At 51.2% G+C, this 18008-nt stretch overlaps 1 protein-coding gene across 1 annotated transcript; it reads left to right on the forward strand.

Moving 5' to 3' along the window:
- Positions 1-9233: 9233 nt before the first annotated feature.
- Positions 9234-16027, forward strand: Pgc (progastricsin). Its single transcript, XM_046450747.1, has 9 exons — positions 9234-9298; positions 10432-10582; positions 10918-11035; positions 11933-12051; positions 12536-12735; positions 13760-13882; positions 14424-14571; positions 15119-15217; positions 15875-16027. The coding sequence occupies exons 1-9, from the start codon at positions 9234-9236 to the stop codon at positions 16025-16027; spliced, it is 1176 nt and encodes a 391-aa protein (XP_046306703.1).
- Positions 16028-18008: the final 1981 nt, after the last annotated feature.

Genomic DNA, 18008 nt, shown 5'->3' on the forward strand with positions numbered 1-18008 from the left:
AAGAAGACAAACCAGGAAGTGGGACACCAGGTTGGATGGCCCCTGGACCTCAGACTTCCCAACCTCCAGGACTATGAAAAATACATGCTTATTGTTTCAGCTCCCCAGATTTTGGGTCTATTCTGGTGGTCAACTCAGAAGGCCACTGATGTCATTCCTTTGACATCAATGACACCGACGGATGTCATTCCTTTGCTGTGGAGGGCCAGGGTATGAGAAAAGGAACAGAGGGATTGAGGAGGGCTCTGAGATTTGGGGTCTGACAACTGAAAGAACCAGGAAGGGAAAGGAACGTGGGGGGAGGAGGGACAGATTCAAGCTGGAGGCCCCTTGACACTGTGAACCATCCCTGGAGGCAGAGGCTAAAGAGCAGGGGCATCACGTGCCACTGACTTGGAGCTGAGGGCCCTAAGGGTTCTCTCACGCTGGACAGCAGCCCAGGCCATGTGGAGACCTCACCTCACTATTGTGCCCGCAATTTAGCCTCTGTTGTCTGCTGGGACATAGATGCTGAGCCCCCATCATACACCTCTGGCTTTGAGAGATGAGGTCAAGCTGTGGACAGGAGAGCAAATTAATGTCCAGAGTAGGCCAAGGACAAGTCAGCCCAGAGAGCCTGGTGAGTGAGAGATGGACTCACTGAAGAGCAAGCCATTGAAGCCTTGGGCCTGGTACTAGGTCATGGTGGTACATTCTGCAAAGAAACAAAGACAAGACCCTCAGAAATCCTCATGGACCCTCAGGATCACAGCCTCAGCTGCTTGGAGTCTGTGAAATATCAGAAGTTCCCTGGACTTGGCAGGAAGCAGAACCACATTTGGCCACTTTCCAAATACCCTCAGACTCTGTAAAAGGGGAGCTTCAAGGAGGAAATCTCGCTGTACAACAGGCAGGTGGAGCCAGACCCTCCAGATATCAGATGTCAGGGAGTGTTAGTGTAGCTGACCAGACCTTCAAGGGCATCCCTTGGGAGGCTGACCACCCCCTTCTCCCTATCCTGGGCCCCTGGGCCCCATCTTGTCCCAGGTGTCTCATAAGAGCATCCCTGAGCACAGGAAGAGCCCTAGCAGAAGGCAGCCACTCACAGGTACACCTTCTCAGAACCCAAACTGGAGGGCTGGGATCTGGGTGGGGCTGCCCTGGCTCCTGGGCCTGGGCTGTAGCCATATTCAGCTGAGGTCGAATTAGCAGCCATTGGGGTAGAAGAGGGGAAGGCTGAGCCTGGAGCCTCCTGAGCTCATTATCAGTGTTTGGTTTGGAACTTTTGGATCAGACCTGATTCCTGCTCCTTATCCAGGCCCTCGTGATTAGATTCTTGGGTCTTTGATGTGCCTGAGCCTGACACAGGACTCTTACCTCCTTGCTACCCAAGCATACCCCATTCCTCCATCCAAGGAGACCCAGTCTGGGCTCACGCCCAGCTCAGTCCAAATAACTCCTTCTCACGGCCTCTCTGGCTTACACTGCCTCCTGCGGGCCTCCATGAAGCCCTAGCCCTTGCATGGTTTCATGGGCACACTGGGCGTAGGAACACGGGTTCTGGGACCCTCCTGGCAGGCCCAGGGCCTTAAAGGGGAAGACTGGTCAACAACAGGAGGGAGTCTCTGCAAATTCCCAGCCCCCACTGCCCATTGGGTCATACGCTGAGCAGGTCCACAAGTGACCCATGATGGGCCAGCCTGATGTCATTTATCTTGGGCTGAAGTTCCACTGTCCTCATTCCTGTCTTGGGAAATACAGTCACCATATAGCTGCTCTCCCTGATCCCACTCAGTCACGCAGGTGAGTGGCGGTCCTGGGCTGCCACTCTGTGACGGCCCAGGGGAGCAAGGATCCCAGAGACTTGAGCAAGCCTTTTCATCTCCTCCAATGGGGAGGAAGAAATGGGGATGGATGAGGACAACAGGGAGGACTTCCTCATCACCATCTTGCTTAGAGGAAGGTGTGGCTGTGTCCTGCGCATAGGAGCCTCCCTGGGGAGTGTAGGAGCCCTTGCGCATACACAGGCTGCATGTGAGCATGTGCCCCTGCATGCACGTGCCTGTGTGTGTGCATGTTAGTGTGTGTGCAAAGTGGGAGTGTGGGGCTCTCTGAGCACTTCGCTCACTAGCCAGGATGCTTTCGGGCACACTTGGGCCTCAAGGCCTCAGCTCTGGGAGGAGGCTCCGCAGCCACTGCAGGGCTCTCTCAGTCCTGTGTTCCGGCTTCACTGGTCCCACTTTTTAGTCTTCCTACCTCAGGCTCTTTATATGTGCTGTTCTACCTGCCAAAATGGTCTTACCAACCTGACCCATATTCATCATTCAGAACTTAGCAACGGGTCACATTATCTCCCTCCCACAACTGATAAAAATTCCTGAAGTTCAGAGAGGCCAAGGAACTTGCTTACTATCACAACCAGTCAGAGGTGGACTGGGATTTGAGCCCAGGCTCCTCTGACATCAGAGCTAAGGTTCTTTCCTTAACACAGTGAGATTCATCTGCTCCATGCCTCCAGGTAAGTGTGGGTAGCCAGCTGCCTTGTGGCTTCTAGTACACATACCTGCCCTTGGAGAGTGGCTGGCCCATTCGGCTTCTTGGTGACGCCTTCCTGAGGGTCTATAATTGCATCCAGGATCTAGGCCTCAACAGGGTGGACCTGGCCACTGCCTGGTTTTCTGGCTCTGCCTCTCTCCCTGTTGGGAGCCAGCCTGACCCTCTGCAGGTCACAGAAGCTGGGAGTCCATGTTCTGTGTTCATTGCAGCCAAATCTGGCTGATCAGGGCAGAGAACTGGGAGACCTCAAATAATTGACATTTAGTAGGCTCTGGCTTTGGGGACAAAACAGGTAGTTGACTAAGTCAGATCAGTTTCATGTAAATGTCCACTTGATATAGGTCAAGGGGTCCCAAAGTGAAGTTATTCAAACACCAACCTCCTGCTCTTTGCACTGTGTGTGGCCACTAAAGTCCCCTAATGTGGGAGAGAGCATGTTGAGCACAGTACTGTCCCTGGAAGTGAGGGATAGTGGCTAGGGAGGAAGTCCAGAGCTACTGACTGGATCAGATGTGTGGACAGAGCCTCAGACGCAGAGTGCTCCTCGTGGCGTGAGAACTGACTTGCCAAGACTGTGAGGTAGAGAGGGCCACCCCTGGGCAGTGTACTGGCAGGACAACAGGTGAGTGTGCCTGGCTGGACTAGGAGACTGCCCCTGGCAAGGTAAGAGTCTGCCAGGGGTCCAGCACCAGGGAGAAGGCAGGAGGAGCCGTCTAAGGCCTGGAGGCTCCTGGGCCCTTGGGGACTGTGGCTTTCCCTGTCCTATGGTGGCCAGCTGAGAAGACCTGCTTCCAGAAGGTAGTATGTGGGTGCAATTCCTCTGGGAGAAGCCCTTCTCTGGCCTCATTCTAGCCCACTGCATCCATGAAATCAAGGTGTGTTGTTATATACTTGTGCTAAAATGTATTGTAATAAATGTGTGGCTATTTGAAGAAAAAAAGGTTTTGTCTTTATTTCACTGAGTTTCCTCTGCCATGACGGGTAGTATCATCATGGTGAATGTGCAGAGCCCCAAGAGCAGGGGTGGCTTCCTTCTTTGCCTTTAGGAGTCTCTGAGGACAGGTGTTTCTTCTCTCCCTATTCCTTATCTTTCTCCTCGCCCTTCTTATTCTTGTAAAATGTCATTTTTAAAACTTTTTAATGAAGTTTAATACTCATAAAGATGATTTATCAGTAGTCCAGCACACTGGCTTCTCATGAGCCAGATCACCGGTCATTGAATCAAAACCAGAATGCTGTCAGTGCTCACCTAAGGTCCTTTAGCCTTTGCCTCCCCTGCCCCAGCCCCTGCCCAATCTGAAGACCCAGACTCAGCTGACAGCCAGGGCTGCGGACAGGCACGGCCGTGGGCAGGGCCTCACTGGGTTGGACAGCAGTGCTGCAGGCACAGACGGTTATCCCTTTTGACACACAAGCACACACAGGGTGGAAAAGGGCAAGGGGAATATCAAGGTCAAAGAAGCCTTAAGTGGTGGAGATGGGTCTTCTAAGTCAAGTTTGTCCCATGTCATACTTTTGTCCTTCCATATGTGCTGAGAGGGCTCAGCAAAGAGAAGTAGGCTCCATGTGTCATCAGAAATCAATCTGTGTGGACATCTCTGACACTGTCCAGGAACACCCTTCATTCTTCTGGGGGCATATTTATTTGAGTACTTTTGTCCATACCCTTCAAAATGCTCCCTGAGGGAGCCTCCGAGTTCTCGCATGATCGTACCTGCTGCCCATGTCTGATGGGCCAGGCCTGGGTGCCTGCAAGATGAATCTGTCTGACAACTGTTTTTTCCCTCTTCTTTACCTCCATTTATCCTTCCCTCCCTCCCTCCTTCCTTTCCTTCTTTCTTTCCTTCCTTCCCTCCCTCCTTCCTTCCTTCTCTTCCTCCTCTTTCTTTCTTTCTTTTTTTGTGGTACTGAGGATTTAATCCAAGATGCTCTAGCACTGAGCTACACCCCCAGCACTTTTTATTTTGGAACAGGGTGTCCCTAAGTTGCCAGGTTGACCTTGAATTTGCAGTTTGCAATCCTCCTTGCCTCCTTCCAAGTCACTGGAACTGCCAAACTCAGAGAAATTCCTTAGGAAATGAATGAAAACAGAAAACTAAGATGCTATTGGTCAGTTCCATGGGGAACGCCAGCCTACACACACACACACACACACACACATACACACACAGTGGGGGTAAATGGCATCTAGAAACAGAGAAATGGGCTAGGGGGGTACACCAGACACTAGCTGATCCTGAGGCTCCACCCCCACCCTCCCCTTCCTGCAGCTGAGTTGCTTTGCTTCTTGTCCCTTCATCCACCCACTGCACCCTCTTCCTACCAAGGCTAGACATGCAAGCAACTGCCTGCAAGCAAGGCTAGGTTAATCAACAGTCCAGAGGAAAAGCAACCAGTCTTTCTATTTATGTATTATAAACACAGGGATTTATTTCTGGATATTTGAGGTACAGTTAAAATGAACTCCTCTATAGAAGGAGATAAGTTAAACTATCTGTGGAATTGTCAGGAGGGTTTTGTGATTCAGCAAGTACAGAGCACCCTGCCCAGCACACCCTCAGGGATGGGATATTTTGGCAGGGAGTGGGGAGGAGCCCATTCTAAAACCTCTGGTTTAGTTTTTCCTTACGGGAGAAATCTAATTAATAAGTGCAGAAGAAATGATTTTAAAAAAAAAAGGTACACTCATGCTTTGTTGGTGGGACTGCAAATTAGTACAAATTAGTACTTTGGAAAGGGGTATGGAGATTCCTCAAGAGACTAGGAATGAAACCAGATAAATCTGACTTGTTGGTATTTATCGCAAAAAACTAGAGTCAGCATACTATTTACTAACACCTGCATACCAATATTTATAGCAACACAATTTATGATAACCAGGTAGTGGAATCATCTCAGGTGCCTATCAACAGATAAATGGATAAAGAAAATGTAGTGTGTGTGTGTGTGTGTGTGTGTATATACACACTCACACATACAAGGAAGTTTTACTCAGCCATAAAGAAGAATGAAATTATGTCATGCTCTGGTAGATGGATGAAACTGGAGAATATCACGCTAAGTCACATAAGCCAGACTCAGAAAGTCAAGGGTTGAAAGTTTTATCTCATATGCAGTGTTAGAGAGAAATAATGATAGAAAAAAATTGGGTGAGGGGATCCCTTGAAAATAGAAGGGATAATAGTAGAGGAAAGGAATTGGGGGGAGAGAGAGGGAAAGGTGAGGACTACAGAATAAAACTGGCCAAACTATGCTATGTGCATGTATGAATATATCACAATGAATTCCACTTTATGTATATCTATAATGCACAAATTTTAAAAACCCAACAAATTAATAGAAGGAAGACCAGTAGATTAAAATGTAGGAAATCAGGGGAGGGAAGAGGACAGGGAAAGGGGAAGTACTGGAAACCAAAATGGAGCAGATTATATTATATGCATGTATGAATATGTAGAATGAATCATACTGTTACATATAATGCACCAAAGAAATGTTTCTAAAAATCAGTGTGCAGAGCTGGGTATGGTGGCATACACCTGTAATCTCAATGGCTTGGTAGATTGAGGCAAGAGGATCGCGAGTTCAAAGCCAGCCTCAGCAATGCAAGGTGCTAGGCAACTCAGTGAGACCCTGTCTCTGAATAAAATACCAAATAGGGCTGGGGGATGTGGCTCAGTGGTCAAGTGCCCCTGAGTTCAATGCCCAGTGCAAAAAAAAAAAATCAGTGGACAGAAGAATGAGGAGAAGCAGGAGGTCAGCACAGTCTCCATTCATCTCCCCAGAAGACTCTTACTAATTACTAAGCACAACAGTAAGTTGGCAGGCGAGAAACCTGCCAGATCCCACCTTAACAAGGGACAGAGTCTAAGTGAGCAGGAACAGGACACCTGGACATCACGCCACCCTGACAGGGTGCCCACAGAGGGCTCATCCCCTCTGCAGCATTGTCCAAACATGCCCCAGAACCTCACCATGAGAAAACACCAGCATCACCTACAGCCAGGGGCAGTCTACAAAGGGACTGGTCAGGACAACAAAAGTCACAAGGTCACAACAGACAGAAAACCAAGGAGCTGGCACAGATGGAAGGAGAATGAAATGATCACCAAGAGCAATGTGGGAACCTAGACGGGATCCTAGACCAGAAAAAGGGCATTTGTGGCACAAATGGTGACATTTAGATGAGGTCTGTAGAGTCCTTGATAGCATTACATCAGGGTAAATTCCTGATGTGACCAGGGTAGGATGCTTTTTTGTGTGAGTTAACATTAGGGGGTCCTGCATGAAAATTAGGAGGGACCACTCCTCTTGTTCAGAACTCTCTGTGACTCTAGACTTATGTCAACATTTAACAGTGTATACCCTTGAGCTTGAGAAAAACAAACATCAGGTCCAGTATGTTCCCAGTGGGTTTGGTTGAAGTAATGGTGAAAATATAAAACACACACCAACACTTAAGCAAAATCCAAAAGCCCAAGAAAATAGCTGAAACCTTAACTAAACATGCACATAGATAACTGAGAAAGACTTAAGGTTATTGAGTAATTGTCCCCAGAGCTGAGTGGACAATCTCAGGGTCAGAATCACAGGGAAACTGAGTTCCAGGGCCAAACTCATGCCTACTGCAAAAGAGCCCTCTACCAGTACTCCTTACGAAGTGCCCCTTCAGCCTCTGCTTGAATGTCTCCTGTCATGGGGAGCTCAGCACTTCACTCCTTTGATGAGTGTCAGGAGTGAGCCCAGGTGCTGCTGACAGCAGTGAGAACTGGAAACAACCCAGTGCCTAGGGCCAGCAGGAGAGAGCGCCAGGTAACCTCTGCAAGTGTAAGTGATAAGGAAGTGGCATATCTTAATGCATGGAAAGGTGCACATGCCGCAGTCCTGTGTGATAAGAGCAGAGCGAGTTGTGTTTACACACTGACCTCAGTGAGGTTCAAATCTAAGTGTGCACAATAAGGTCTGCAAGATAATGAAGGAAGGATCAGGCAGCTGCACTTTGAAGAATCGTTACTATTTTAAAAACTTTATTTTTTTGGGGGGGGGGGAGGTGCTTGGGGTGTGGCCTCAAGCATGCTTGGTGAGTGCTCTACCATGGAGCTACACCCAGCCCTGTTTTGATGGTTTTTAAAGTTATATATGTGTAGAATTTAAGTGACATTAAGTATGTAGAATTTCAAAAAATTAGTCCTTAAAAAGGACTTGGGGATTGTCATTTCATAAAGAATTGAGAGAGCTGCAGGGAACAGTAGAGTCGGGAGGATTCTAAGGCTTGGTCTGAACACTGTAGGAAAGAGAGACAGGATTGCTCTCTGGCATGGGTGAAGGATGGCCTAGGACAGTATGTGGGCATGCTATGCACTTGTCTTTATCTTTAGAGTAACTTCCAGTTCCCACTGTCACGTTATAGAACCTCTGAAAGGGGCTTTTGTGTTGTTTAATAAGCCAAGGAAGAGGCCTTCCCTTTGAGTGACAGCTGTAGGATTTGGAGCTGGAGAATTTGTAGGAAGCTTACAGCTAGAGAGCAGGTGGTGGAAGGAGGCAGGAGGAGTACAGAACATGGAAGAGTGGGTATGGATGAAGGACGGGCCAGCAGAATAAACCAGACTGGGGGCCAGAGAAAGGGCAGACCAGGGCTCCAGGGAGGCAAATGGTGGACACAGAGGCCTCTCAGGAGAAATAGGTCAGGGAAGAGTTGCAGTGGGGAGAGACAGTGAAAAAGGGGACAAGGACATGGGTAGCCCTTTGCTCATGCCCTGCTCCAGGCTTCCCTCCACTCTGCTGCCCGAGGCATGGCCAATGCCCAGATGGAGTATCCTGTGAGTGTGACCTGGGCGTGTGATGAACTAGGATGAGGGTTTCTCCGAATCCCCTGATGGATCTGGAAAGCCTCTGAAGACACCCCAGTCAGTGACTTCTGCCAATGGCCTCCAGCACCATCTTCAGCATCAGAACTGCCTATTTACCAACATGTCCTCATCACCATGCTACCCGCTGGCCTGGGATCCCCACGCGTACCCGAATTCTATCCCCAAGGTGTTGGGGTGCGGGGAGCCAGGACTTGAGTCAAACCACCAAGGGCATCACTTAAGCACACAGTTCTCAATGATGTCATCCCTACCAGGGGACATTAGGCAACCCCTAGACACATTTATGATTATTACAGCTCAGGGACTGCTCCTGGCACCTGGTGGGCAGCCACCAGGATGGTGTGAACCTGCCTACAGCACACAGGAGAGTGCCCATGACAAAGATCCTGTGATCCCCAATGTCAAGACTTGCTGGCCAAGAAACCTGCCTACGTTCCTATGCCCCTCTCTCTGTCTCTGCCTCTTTGTGGCCCTCACCCCAAAATGCCCACACCAACCACTGGTTCCTGGAGGAGGAGCAACTCTGCCCCTTCATCTTATGGCTGCTTTGTTCGGTCTTATCGCCCGTACCTCCTGGCCTCTGCTATTGGATTCAAAAGTCAACAAGTTGAAAAGTCAGCTGTGGCCATGGTCCAGGGGAAAAACACAGTAACAATGGCTACATGGTGTACAGGGACACCCTGGTTGGGGTCATGCTTGCCCAGGGCACGGAGGGAGGGACTCGGCCACATCCAGGGGGTATAAAGAGGGAGTGCTGAAGTCTTCACTCCAGTGCGACTGTGGATCTCAGAGTGGCGCTTGCTCTGTGACCAGCTGGGAATCGGCATCATGAAGTGGATGGTGGTGGCCTTGTTCTGCCTCCTGGTCTTGGAGGCGTCAACTACACCTGTTAAGTGAGTGTGGGCCTGGCTGTGGGTGCAGGGAACCTCAGGAAGCCTGCAGCCCTGTATGGAGCAGCTAGTCAGGGGACAGCAGCTGGGTCTGAGCGGGATTCCCTGTTGGGCCAGGGAAGGCTGCCCCTGCTGGAGCTGGGCAGGACTCAGCTGGGAGCAGACAGAGCCTGGCCTCAGGAGCTGCTAGTCAAGGCAAAAGCCTCCTCCCTCCCCAGACTGTGGGGAGAAGATGGTCCTGAAGCAGAGAGTAGGGCAACTATGCCCATGCTGGCCATTGCTAAATGGGTACAGTTTTTTCCTTCAGAAGATAACAGTCCGTTCTAGAGAAGAAAAAGATAATCCTGCCAAAAACTTCCATGAGAGCCCAAATTTGCTGGAAGAAGCCAAAATCACTTTAGCAAAAACACCAATACCTGTAAATCATTATAATATGTTGTGTTGAAAATTCAGGATGGAGCAGGTGACCTGCCTCAGGGGACAGCAGGACTCCCTGCTTGCCACCCTGCCTGCTGTGCCACCTGGGAAGAGCACAGAGGGCCTTTCCTGTGTGCAGTTATAGCCACACATTCAATCAGCAGCAGATTAAACATATTAGGGGACAATTGCTGCTCTCCTACTCCATGGTGTGTCTCATAGGCAATACATGGTGCTGGAATGCACCACAGGAAGGGACGCTCTTTGGGATGAGCTTTGCCATCTCTGAGAACTTTATAAATTTTCATGTTTCTGGTGACTTCACCCAGGTCAGGCACATGCTCAGCAAATGTTCTCCCACTGAGTCACATCCCAGACCTGACCCTTAAACAACAAAAGAACAAATATCAGCAGACATCCTCTGGAAGGTGTAAAGTCCCAGCGTCCCAAGTCCCTCTCCCCTTCATGGGAAGTATTTTCAGGGTCTCTGAGAGCAGAGGCCAGGGCAGGAGCAGGACCCCTGAGAGGGGCTGAGGGCAGACATGAGGGAAGTTCATTGTTTCCTGAGTCTTGGAGAAGTGCTGAGTGAGGTTGAAAGAAGTGGAGAAGGAAAGAAAGAAGAGGAAGAGGGAAGGAGGCAAGGGAGAACATCAGGGAGGGAAGAAATGAGAAGGTAGAGGCAGGAGGGGGGCCCTGCCCTGACACCCAGGCTCCCCTAGGGTCCCCCTGAGGAAAATGAAGACTATGCGTCAGACCATGAGGGAAAAGGGCTTGCTGGGGGACTTCCTGAAGACCCACAAGTACGACCTCGCTCAGAAGTACCGCTTCAGCGACTTCAGCGTGCTCTATGAGCCCATGACCTACATGGATGTGAGTCCTAGTCTCTAGGTGTCCCTGTCCCTGCCAAAGCTGGGGACTCCCTGGGCTCCCACCCTGAGGCTGCTCCCTTCTCCCAGTCCTGCCAGCCTGGGCCACCCTGCTGTGAGTGGCCCATTGGGCAGAGCATGGGGAGGGCCCCAGCTGACCTGGCAGCTGAACCACAGATACCACGTGGCTGCCCTGGGCAGGCTGGGACTGAGACCTGTGTGTTTGGGACCCTGGCTTCTGGTGGTACTTAGGGCAGGGCTGTCCTTCCTGCTCTGCCCATGGAGAAGCCTGGCCCCTGGGTCCCCCTAATGCTCACAGCTGTCCCCATGGCTCCCCAGGCTGCCTACTTTGGTGAGATCAGCATCGGGACTCCACCCCAGAACTTCCTGGTCCTGTTTGACACTGGCTCCTCCAACCTGTGGGTGCCCTCCGTCTACTGCCAGAGCCAGGCCTGCAGTGAGTGCTGGGCTGGGCAGGGAGGGCCCCTGGGCAGGGCCGGGCACTGGCATGTCCAGGGATGCAGGCAGGGAAGGGTGCTCAATCCTGAGGAGGACTAGGGACTTGTTTAGGGTCTCAGGGCATCAAGAAGCCAGAGGGAGGAGGCTGGCCCTGCTCCAGGGTGGCCCCTTGCCTCGCCTCGTGTCAGGATGGACCCCTTCATCTCTGCCGTCCACCTCACCCCCTCCAGTTCATTCCGCTCCACCCTCTCCTGCTCACCGGGCAGTGCTGCTCCTCCCCTCAGGACGCTGTCCACTCTGTGCCTCGCCCTCCACTCTCCTATCCACTAGCTTCTCCCTGAGCGTCTCCAGGGACTGGCCACAACTATGCTGGATGTGGTCCCTGTCCTGGAGTCATTTAGGGAGACAGAGGATCTTCAGTTTTAATGCTGCCCTGATTCATTCCAAAACCTTGCGGTTGGACTGCGGATATCTCTGTCCACCATGGGCACACCCCATGCCATCTCCATATCCCACTATGCCCAGCTCCTGGGTGAATCGAGGTTGGATTTCTCTCTAGGTCTCCCTCCCACTCCTCATTGGATGAGCATTTCCCACTAGGCTTTGTGCCAGTTTTTACTGGGGTAGTGATAGAGGTGGAGTCTAGGGCACCTGCTTACAGGGAGGTCATCATCCAGGCATCCAATTACCTGTGAAACATGGGCTTTCAGGCCAATGCCTTCCAACTAAGAGGATCCAGGGGCCAAGGCTGTCAGTCCCTCCTTGGTGACTAGGTGGGGGTGCTGAAGGCTCTGTCTGAGAGCTTAGGCTGAGGGCCAGGCAGGAGTGCAGCCCATGAGCCTGAGAGCCAGGCAGCCCTCTGCTCACCCCTGTCCTCCATGCCTCCCTCCTGCAGCCACACACCCTCGCTTCAACCCCAGCAAGTCCTCCACCTTCTCCACCAATGGGCAGACCTTCTCCATGCAGTATGGCAGTGGCAGCCTCACTGGCTTCTTCGGCTATGACACCCTGACTGTGAGTGCTCCAGCTGCCACCCCCACCCTGGATGAGGGGGTGTGAGAGGGTGGGGATCTAGATGTCACTTGTTCATTCACTTAGGTCCCTTCTGTGCCTGGCATGGGGCACCATAATGACCAGTCAGACACTGATAATTTTCATTCAGGAGCTTAAAACCTGGAGTGCAGAGGGTAGAGATGTGAGAGGGTGGGGACCTAAATGTATTTGTTCTGTCCAGGGATGGGGCACCAGAGTGACCAGTCAGAGAGTGCCTTTTTTCAGGAGCTCAGAACTGGGGAGCAGAGGTGTGGGGATGGGAGGCTACAGTGAAGGAGGCCCTTGGAAGAGAAGTGACAGTTGGGATGCCTGTGGAGAAGTGGGCAGATGGGCCAGAGGAGGAAGGAGGAAGAAAGACCATGGAGGGTCTCTGGTGGCAAGGGGCAGGAGGACATAGATGCAGTCAGAAGTGTCACCTCCACTCCAATGTGTCTTCCCCCCACAGGTCGAGAGCATCCAGGTCCCCAACCAGGAGTTCGGCCTGAGTGAGCAGGAGCCGGGTACCAATTTTGTCTATGCGCAGTTCGATGGCATCATGGGCCTGGCCTACCCTGCCCTGTCCGCGGGAGGGGCCACCACAGCCCTGCAGGGCATGCTGCGGGTGGACGCCCTGTCCAGCCCCATGTTCAGCGTCTACCTCAGCAAGTGAGAGACTGCCCTGCGGGTCCCTAAGTCCTGCCCTGTACCAAGCCCTGATCCCTTGGGGTGTGGAGACCTCCCAGCAGGGGGTGGCTGGGCCACAATTGTTCAGAGCCTCAGCTCCTGGGCTCTGACTCTCCTGGTCCCCTGCCCATGCCCCAGTCGACTCTCACGACCCTTTGCCTTCCTAGGCAGGATGGTCTCTGCTTCTTCAGTCTAAACTTCTCCAGGGTGTCGCTGCTCTAATTCCCCATGTCTTGGGCCTGCCTCCTGCTCTGGGCCCCGAGAGCCCACTGCCTCACCTGTGCTTCTCCCCAAGGCCTCTCTGTACAGTGACCTGCTGCCTCATGTCCTGCTTGTGTCCTTCTAGGTCTTGGAGTCTCCTGGTCTAGGCCCTCGACTGACTCCTCACCCACTGTCCTCCCAGCCCCCACAGCAGGCCAGGTCAGGAGGGGCCTGGGCCTGGCTTTTCTCTCTTGCTGACCAGCTTTCTTCCTCTCTCCTTTCTTCCTCTCTACTCTAGAGTCAGTTCCATCTTATTGCTGTGGCTTGGTCTCCTTATCCTGCTTTCAACACATTGACCCTGTCACTAATATTGGGGACTCATTTTGCCTCTTTACACCTCCACATGAAACTCCAGGAACGATGCACTCTGCTACCACTAAGGGGAATCTTCTGGAAGAAACATGGCCTGTTTTTCCCTCCCCTTCACCAAAGACCTCCCCATGTACACTTGCAAAGGAAAAGAAAAAGTTGGGTATCTGTGAGTCTCCTGGTGACAGGGTCGAGCAGTGGCATGAAATTAAAGGCAGAAGATGGTAGTGTGGGTATGGTCTACAGAGGAGCAGCTGCCAGACATAGAGCACTGTGGGGCAGGGCCATTCAGAAGCCTGAGAGTACATGGCCCTGTCTTCAGAAAAACCCTTTGGAAACAAGGGAATATGCTCTTTCCCTGTGAAGGTGACTTCTCCATATATGCGTCTCCTTCCTTAACCTCTCCTTCACTTCCCCTCCTCTGTGTGTCCTGCAGCCAAGGGGGATCTGAGGACGGAGGAGCGGTCATCTTTGGAGGTGTGGACGAGAGCCTGTACACAGGGCAGATCTCCTGGGCCCCTGTCACCCAGGAGCTCTACTGGCAGATCGGCATTGAGGAGTGAGTCTGGGGTGGGGGTCCCTTTGGGACACACGTTCCTTGGAGCTGGCTTCTGGGCACCTGTGGCTCATGCACATCCAGGCTCCACTGAGGTGGGGGCACAGAGGACTCCTGAGACCTGCCCTCCCCAGAGCCTCAGCTGGCCTCCACAGGGGCATCATCCCTAGGTCTGGAGAAAGGGGTAAGGGGGGCACATCTGGAATTCCAAGTACTGGAGAAGCTCCTGTCCAATCACACAGGACACCACAGTTTGGAACCTGAGGTGTGTGGGACTACTATTGTGTTTCTTGTTCTTATAACAAACACGATAACCCTGGATTTCAGCGCTTCTCAAAACTTCCTTGAAATTTTTAGAATATATCCTCGGGTCCTTTAGGTGACCCTGCACAGACTCACAAGGAATGTGATGCAGGGGACAAGCTACAATGGCTGTTGTGGGGCCTTTATCTCCATCGGGTGTGCTTGCTCCCCAGTGCCGGGAAGGTCCCCCCTGGCTGCCCTGTCCTGGTCGGGCTGAGGCTGCCCTCTTCTTGCCACCCAGGTTCTATGTTGGGGAAGAGGCTTCTGGCTGGTGCTCCCAGGGCTGCCAGGCCATGGTGGACACAGGAACCTCTCTGCTCACCGTGCCCCAGCAGTACCTGAGCTCCCTTCTGCAAGCTATAGGGGCCCAGGAGGATGAGTATGGACAGGTGGGTGTGGCATGGATGTCCCCTGGCCAGGAGAGGTCAGCCCATTAGTGTTTGTTGTTTCAGCAACGTGGGTCCCTGTGAGTGAAACTTGGGGTCAAGCAAGTGAGTAACAAGGGACAACTCTCAATCCACTCCTCCCTCTCCTCCACACAGCTATGCCCCCTCGCTCCCATGTGTCCTGGCAAATGAAATGGTCACCTAATTAGCCTTCCCCATAAGGGGAGGGAGCCCTGTCCACTTTTTTCTCATGGCTGTGTGATTTCAAAGGACACCTGCAGGGAAAGGGCAGTGATTCAACCTCTCAGAGGGGCCATTCAGGCAGGAGGAGCATCTTTGTTGGGGCACATTCTCAGATCTCCCCAGTTGTCACCCGCTCTAACTGCATATGTGAGATCCAGGTGTTATCCACATAGTATTTGTCCTGAACTTATCTCTCTCCTCAAATAGCTGGCCTGGGGCTTGAGTGGCCTCGGAGTGCTTAGCAGATGGCTAGCAGATGCTCTTGGGTGGGGAATGAGGGGACCTGGAAGAACCTGTTTCTCTGCAGTTTTTCGTGAACTGTAATGATGTCCAGAACCTGCCCACCTTTACCTTCGTCATCAACGGGGTGCAGTTCCCTCTGCCGCCCTCTGCCTACATCCTCAATGTAAGTCCTGGTCCCTGAGGCTGAGCCACTGGGGTGGAGGAGCAGGTGCAGCCAGAGAAGCTCCACCTGGCCCTGTGCCATTTCCCAACTCATGCCACCTGGGATTATCCCCACCAGAAGAGTGTCACCCATGATCAATCAGTCTCTTAATCAGTGGAGAGGGACTCTGTCTAGGGCTAGCCCCTGTGTGAACGCTGGTGCCTAGGCTTCCCTTTAGGTGAAGGGAATTGTCACAGCATTTGATGGGGAGATTCTCTTTCTGTTTTACAAATGAAAACCTGGGGGTTCAGAGAGGTTCAATAGCTGATCCAGCTGCACAGATGATGAGGGTGAAGGCAAAGTCTGAATGCAAGCTAGCTTTACTCTAAGCTGAACCACCATTCTGCTTTTGCCAATGAGGAACAGAAGGGAGCTTTAGCAAGAAAAGATACCCAGCATGGGGATAAGTGACCCTGCACAGGCCACTGCAACCTGTGTTTACCACTGGGAAATCCCTCCCACCAGCCCCTCTTGTGAAACATCATCTTGTCTATGAGCCTTCAGGGCCAGTCCTTGACCTGCTCATCTCCAAATGTGTGCCCTTGACCAGGCTCAGGCTAGCAGTGGCCAGGCCATGTGTGACCAAATGAATGAGTGCTGCCTTTCTCTGTTGAGCAGGAGAATGGCTATTGCTTGGTTGGACTGGAAGCCACCTACGTGTCCTCAGGAAATGGCCAGCCCTTTTGGATTCTTGGGGACGTCTTCCTCAGGTCCTACTATTCCGTCTTTGACATGGCCAACAACAGGGTGGGCTTTGCCACTGCCGCCTAGACTTTCCTCCTGGACACCTGGGCTCCCGTCCTCCTCCTGGCCCCACCTTGCCTGGGGCCCTCTGTCCTTCCTCTCTGCAATGTGCCATTTTTTGTGGACCTTCCCTAATAATAAACAGTATCCCATATATGCCAGCCTGTTGTTTTGGGAGTTTTCTTGTGTCCTGGAAGTAGTCGTGGGTCTCAGGGAATGGCAGAGTGGGAATCAGGACAGGTCTCACCCTGATAGATATGGAGGGGCCATGAGGTTCCCTGGTGGGTCACTGAGATTCTAAGTGAAATGGGTCCTGAGCTGAGGCTTGGAGATGGGCTCTGTCTTCCTGAGAGCTTGGAGTGACTTTACAGCTTCCCTCTAGAGGGGGTGGCAGTGGTAATGGAGCATAGGTGACGGGTAAGGGTCCCTACTCTAACAACCTGAGATGCTCTGTGGTCCACTTTACCACCCCCAAGCTACTCATGACCCCAGGACACAGATGCATGTCTATAGGCAGTGTGACTGGGGGGCACAATTCTCAGATCTAGATGTCTGTCCTCTCAGCTCTTAATCAACCTTGGCCAGAATTTTCTGAAGTTTCTAGACACCTATGTGCCCTTGCAACTTTCATGGGGTCTATGAGGGAGGAGGCTGTGCTAGATACTATTTCTAGGAGGACTTCTGTAGCTTGGGGACTGAATTAGGCAGATTGCATTTACCTGGTCTCCTAGGTCCCAGGACTTCAATTTGAAGGAGGGCTGACCCTGAGCTATGGACATAGGCATAGCTCCTTGAATTACATGGACGTCAAGCCCATTTTCTCTAACCAAGTCAGATCTCAGATCTCAGAGACCCAAATAAGGCAACTTCTGTCTTTGGAGACAAAACAGGTAGTTGAACCTATGGTTCACATCAGTTTCACATTCAGTCCAGTCACTATATGTCAGGAGGTCCCATACTTAAGTTATTCAATCACGACCCTCCTGCCTTTTGCTGTGTGTGTGTGTGTGTGTGTATGTGTGCATGTGTGTGCGTTACACTCCCCTGATGTGAGGGGTGGGAGAAGAGCGTGGGTAAGTTTCACACCCATCCCTCTGACTTCTGTGTAGTACCACACCTGGAGATGTATAATAGTGGCTAGGGAGGACGTTGAGAGGTACTGGCTGGTTCAGGTGTGTGGACAGTACCACAGACACACTATGCTTCTTGTGGCTTGACTTCTGACCTGTACTCAGTTGCCAGGCTTATGAAGGGGAGAGGGCCACCCATAGCAGTGCTCTGTATGCTTCTTCTCTCCCATTCCTTGTTCCTCTCCTCTCCCTGATTAATCCTCCTTAGAAATGTGATAATTACCAGTAAAAACTTATCAGACCCAATATATATTATTAATCAAATGGACCTATCGGATATCCACAGAGCATTTCATCCAAAAAGACCTCAATGCATTTTCTTTTCATGTGTCCTGCAATCTTTTGCAAAATGGACGATATTTAAGGCCATAAGCAAGGTTTTGTAAATATGTAGCATTCTATGAAATTCCTCGTATGGTAATAGATCATAATGAAATGAAATTAGAACTCAGGAGATAGATTAAAATGACAGAAATGATACAAACACATCTGGATGGAATAATATACTTTTGATAGATCAGCAGGCCATAAAAAACCAGGGGAGAAATTTTAAAATTCTTACAATTAAGAGACAGAGATGCCTCATATCAGAATCTCCTGGACTCCGTGAAGGCCGTTGGGAGGGGAAAGGTAGAGCCATGAGGGCCTACATGAGAAAATTAGAAAGATTCCCAATATACAACCTCATGATGAATCCAAAACCTGGAGAAGGAGGTAAATAATTAAGATCAGAGCTGAAATTCATGCAATAGAGCCTCAATTTTGAAAAATACAAAGCATCAATGAACAGGGAATTGAATCTTTGAAATGATACATAAGATTAACAAACCCCAGCCAAACTAACCAAAAGAAAGACAAAGAAGACCCAAATTAATATA

The sequence above is a fragment of the Marmota monax genome, unplaced genomic scaffold (genome assembly GCF_021218885.2).
Source record: "Marmota monax isolate L192 unplaced genomic scaffold, Marmota_monax_Labrador192_F-V1.1 WCK01_AAM20220418_F8-fsc00127, whole genome shotgun sequence".
Classification (NCBI taxonomy): domain Eukaryota; kingdom Metazoa; phylum Chordata; class Mammalia; order Rodentia; family Sciuridae; genus Marmota; species Marmota monax.

Excerpts from the sequence above, each read along its gene's own strand:
- Pgc (XM_046450747.1), top strand. The coding sequence starts at position 9,234 with ATGAAGTGGATGGTGGTGGCCTTGTTCTGCCTCCTGGTCTTGGAGGCG. Across the intron at positions 13,883-14,423 it reads TGGCAGATCGGCATTGAGGA|GTTCTATGTTGGGGAAGAGG; the intron begins GTGAGTCTGGGG and ends CTTGCCACCCAG. Across the intron at positions 14,572-15,118 it reads AGGAGGATGAGTATGGACAG|TTTTTCGTGAACTGTAATGA; the intron begins GTGGGTGTGGCA and ends GTTTCTCTGCAG.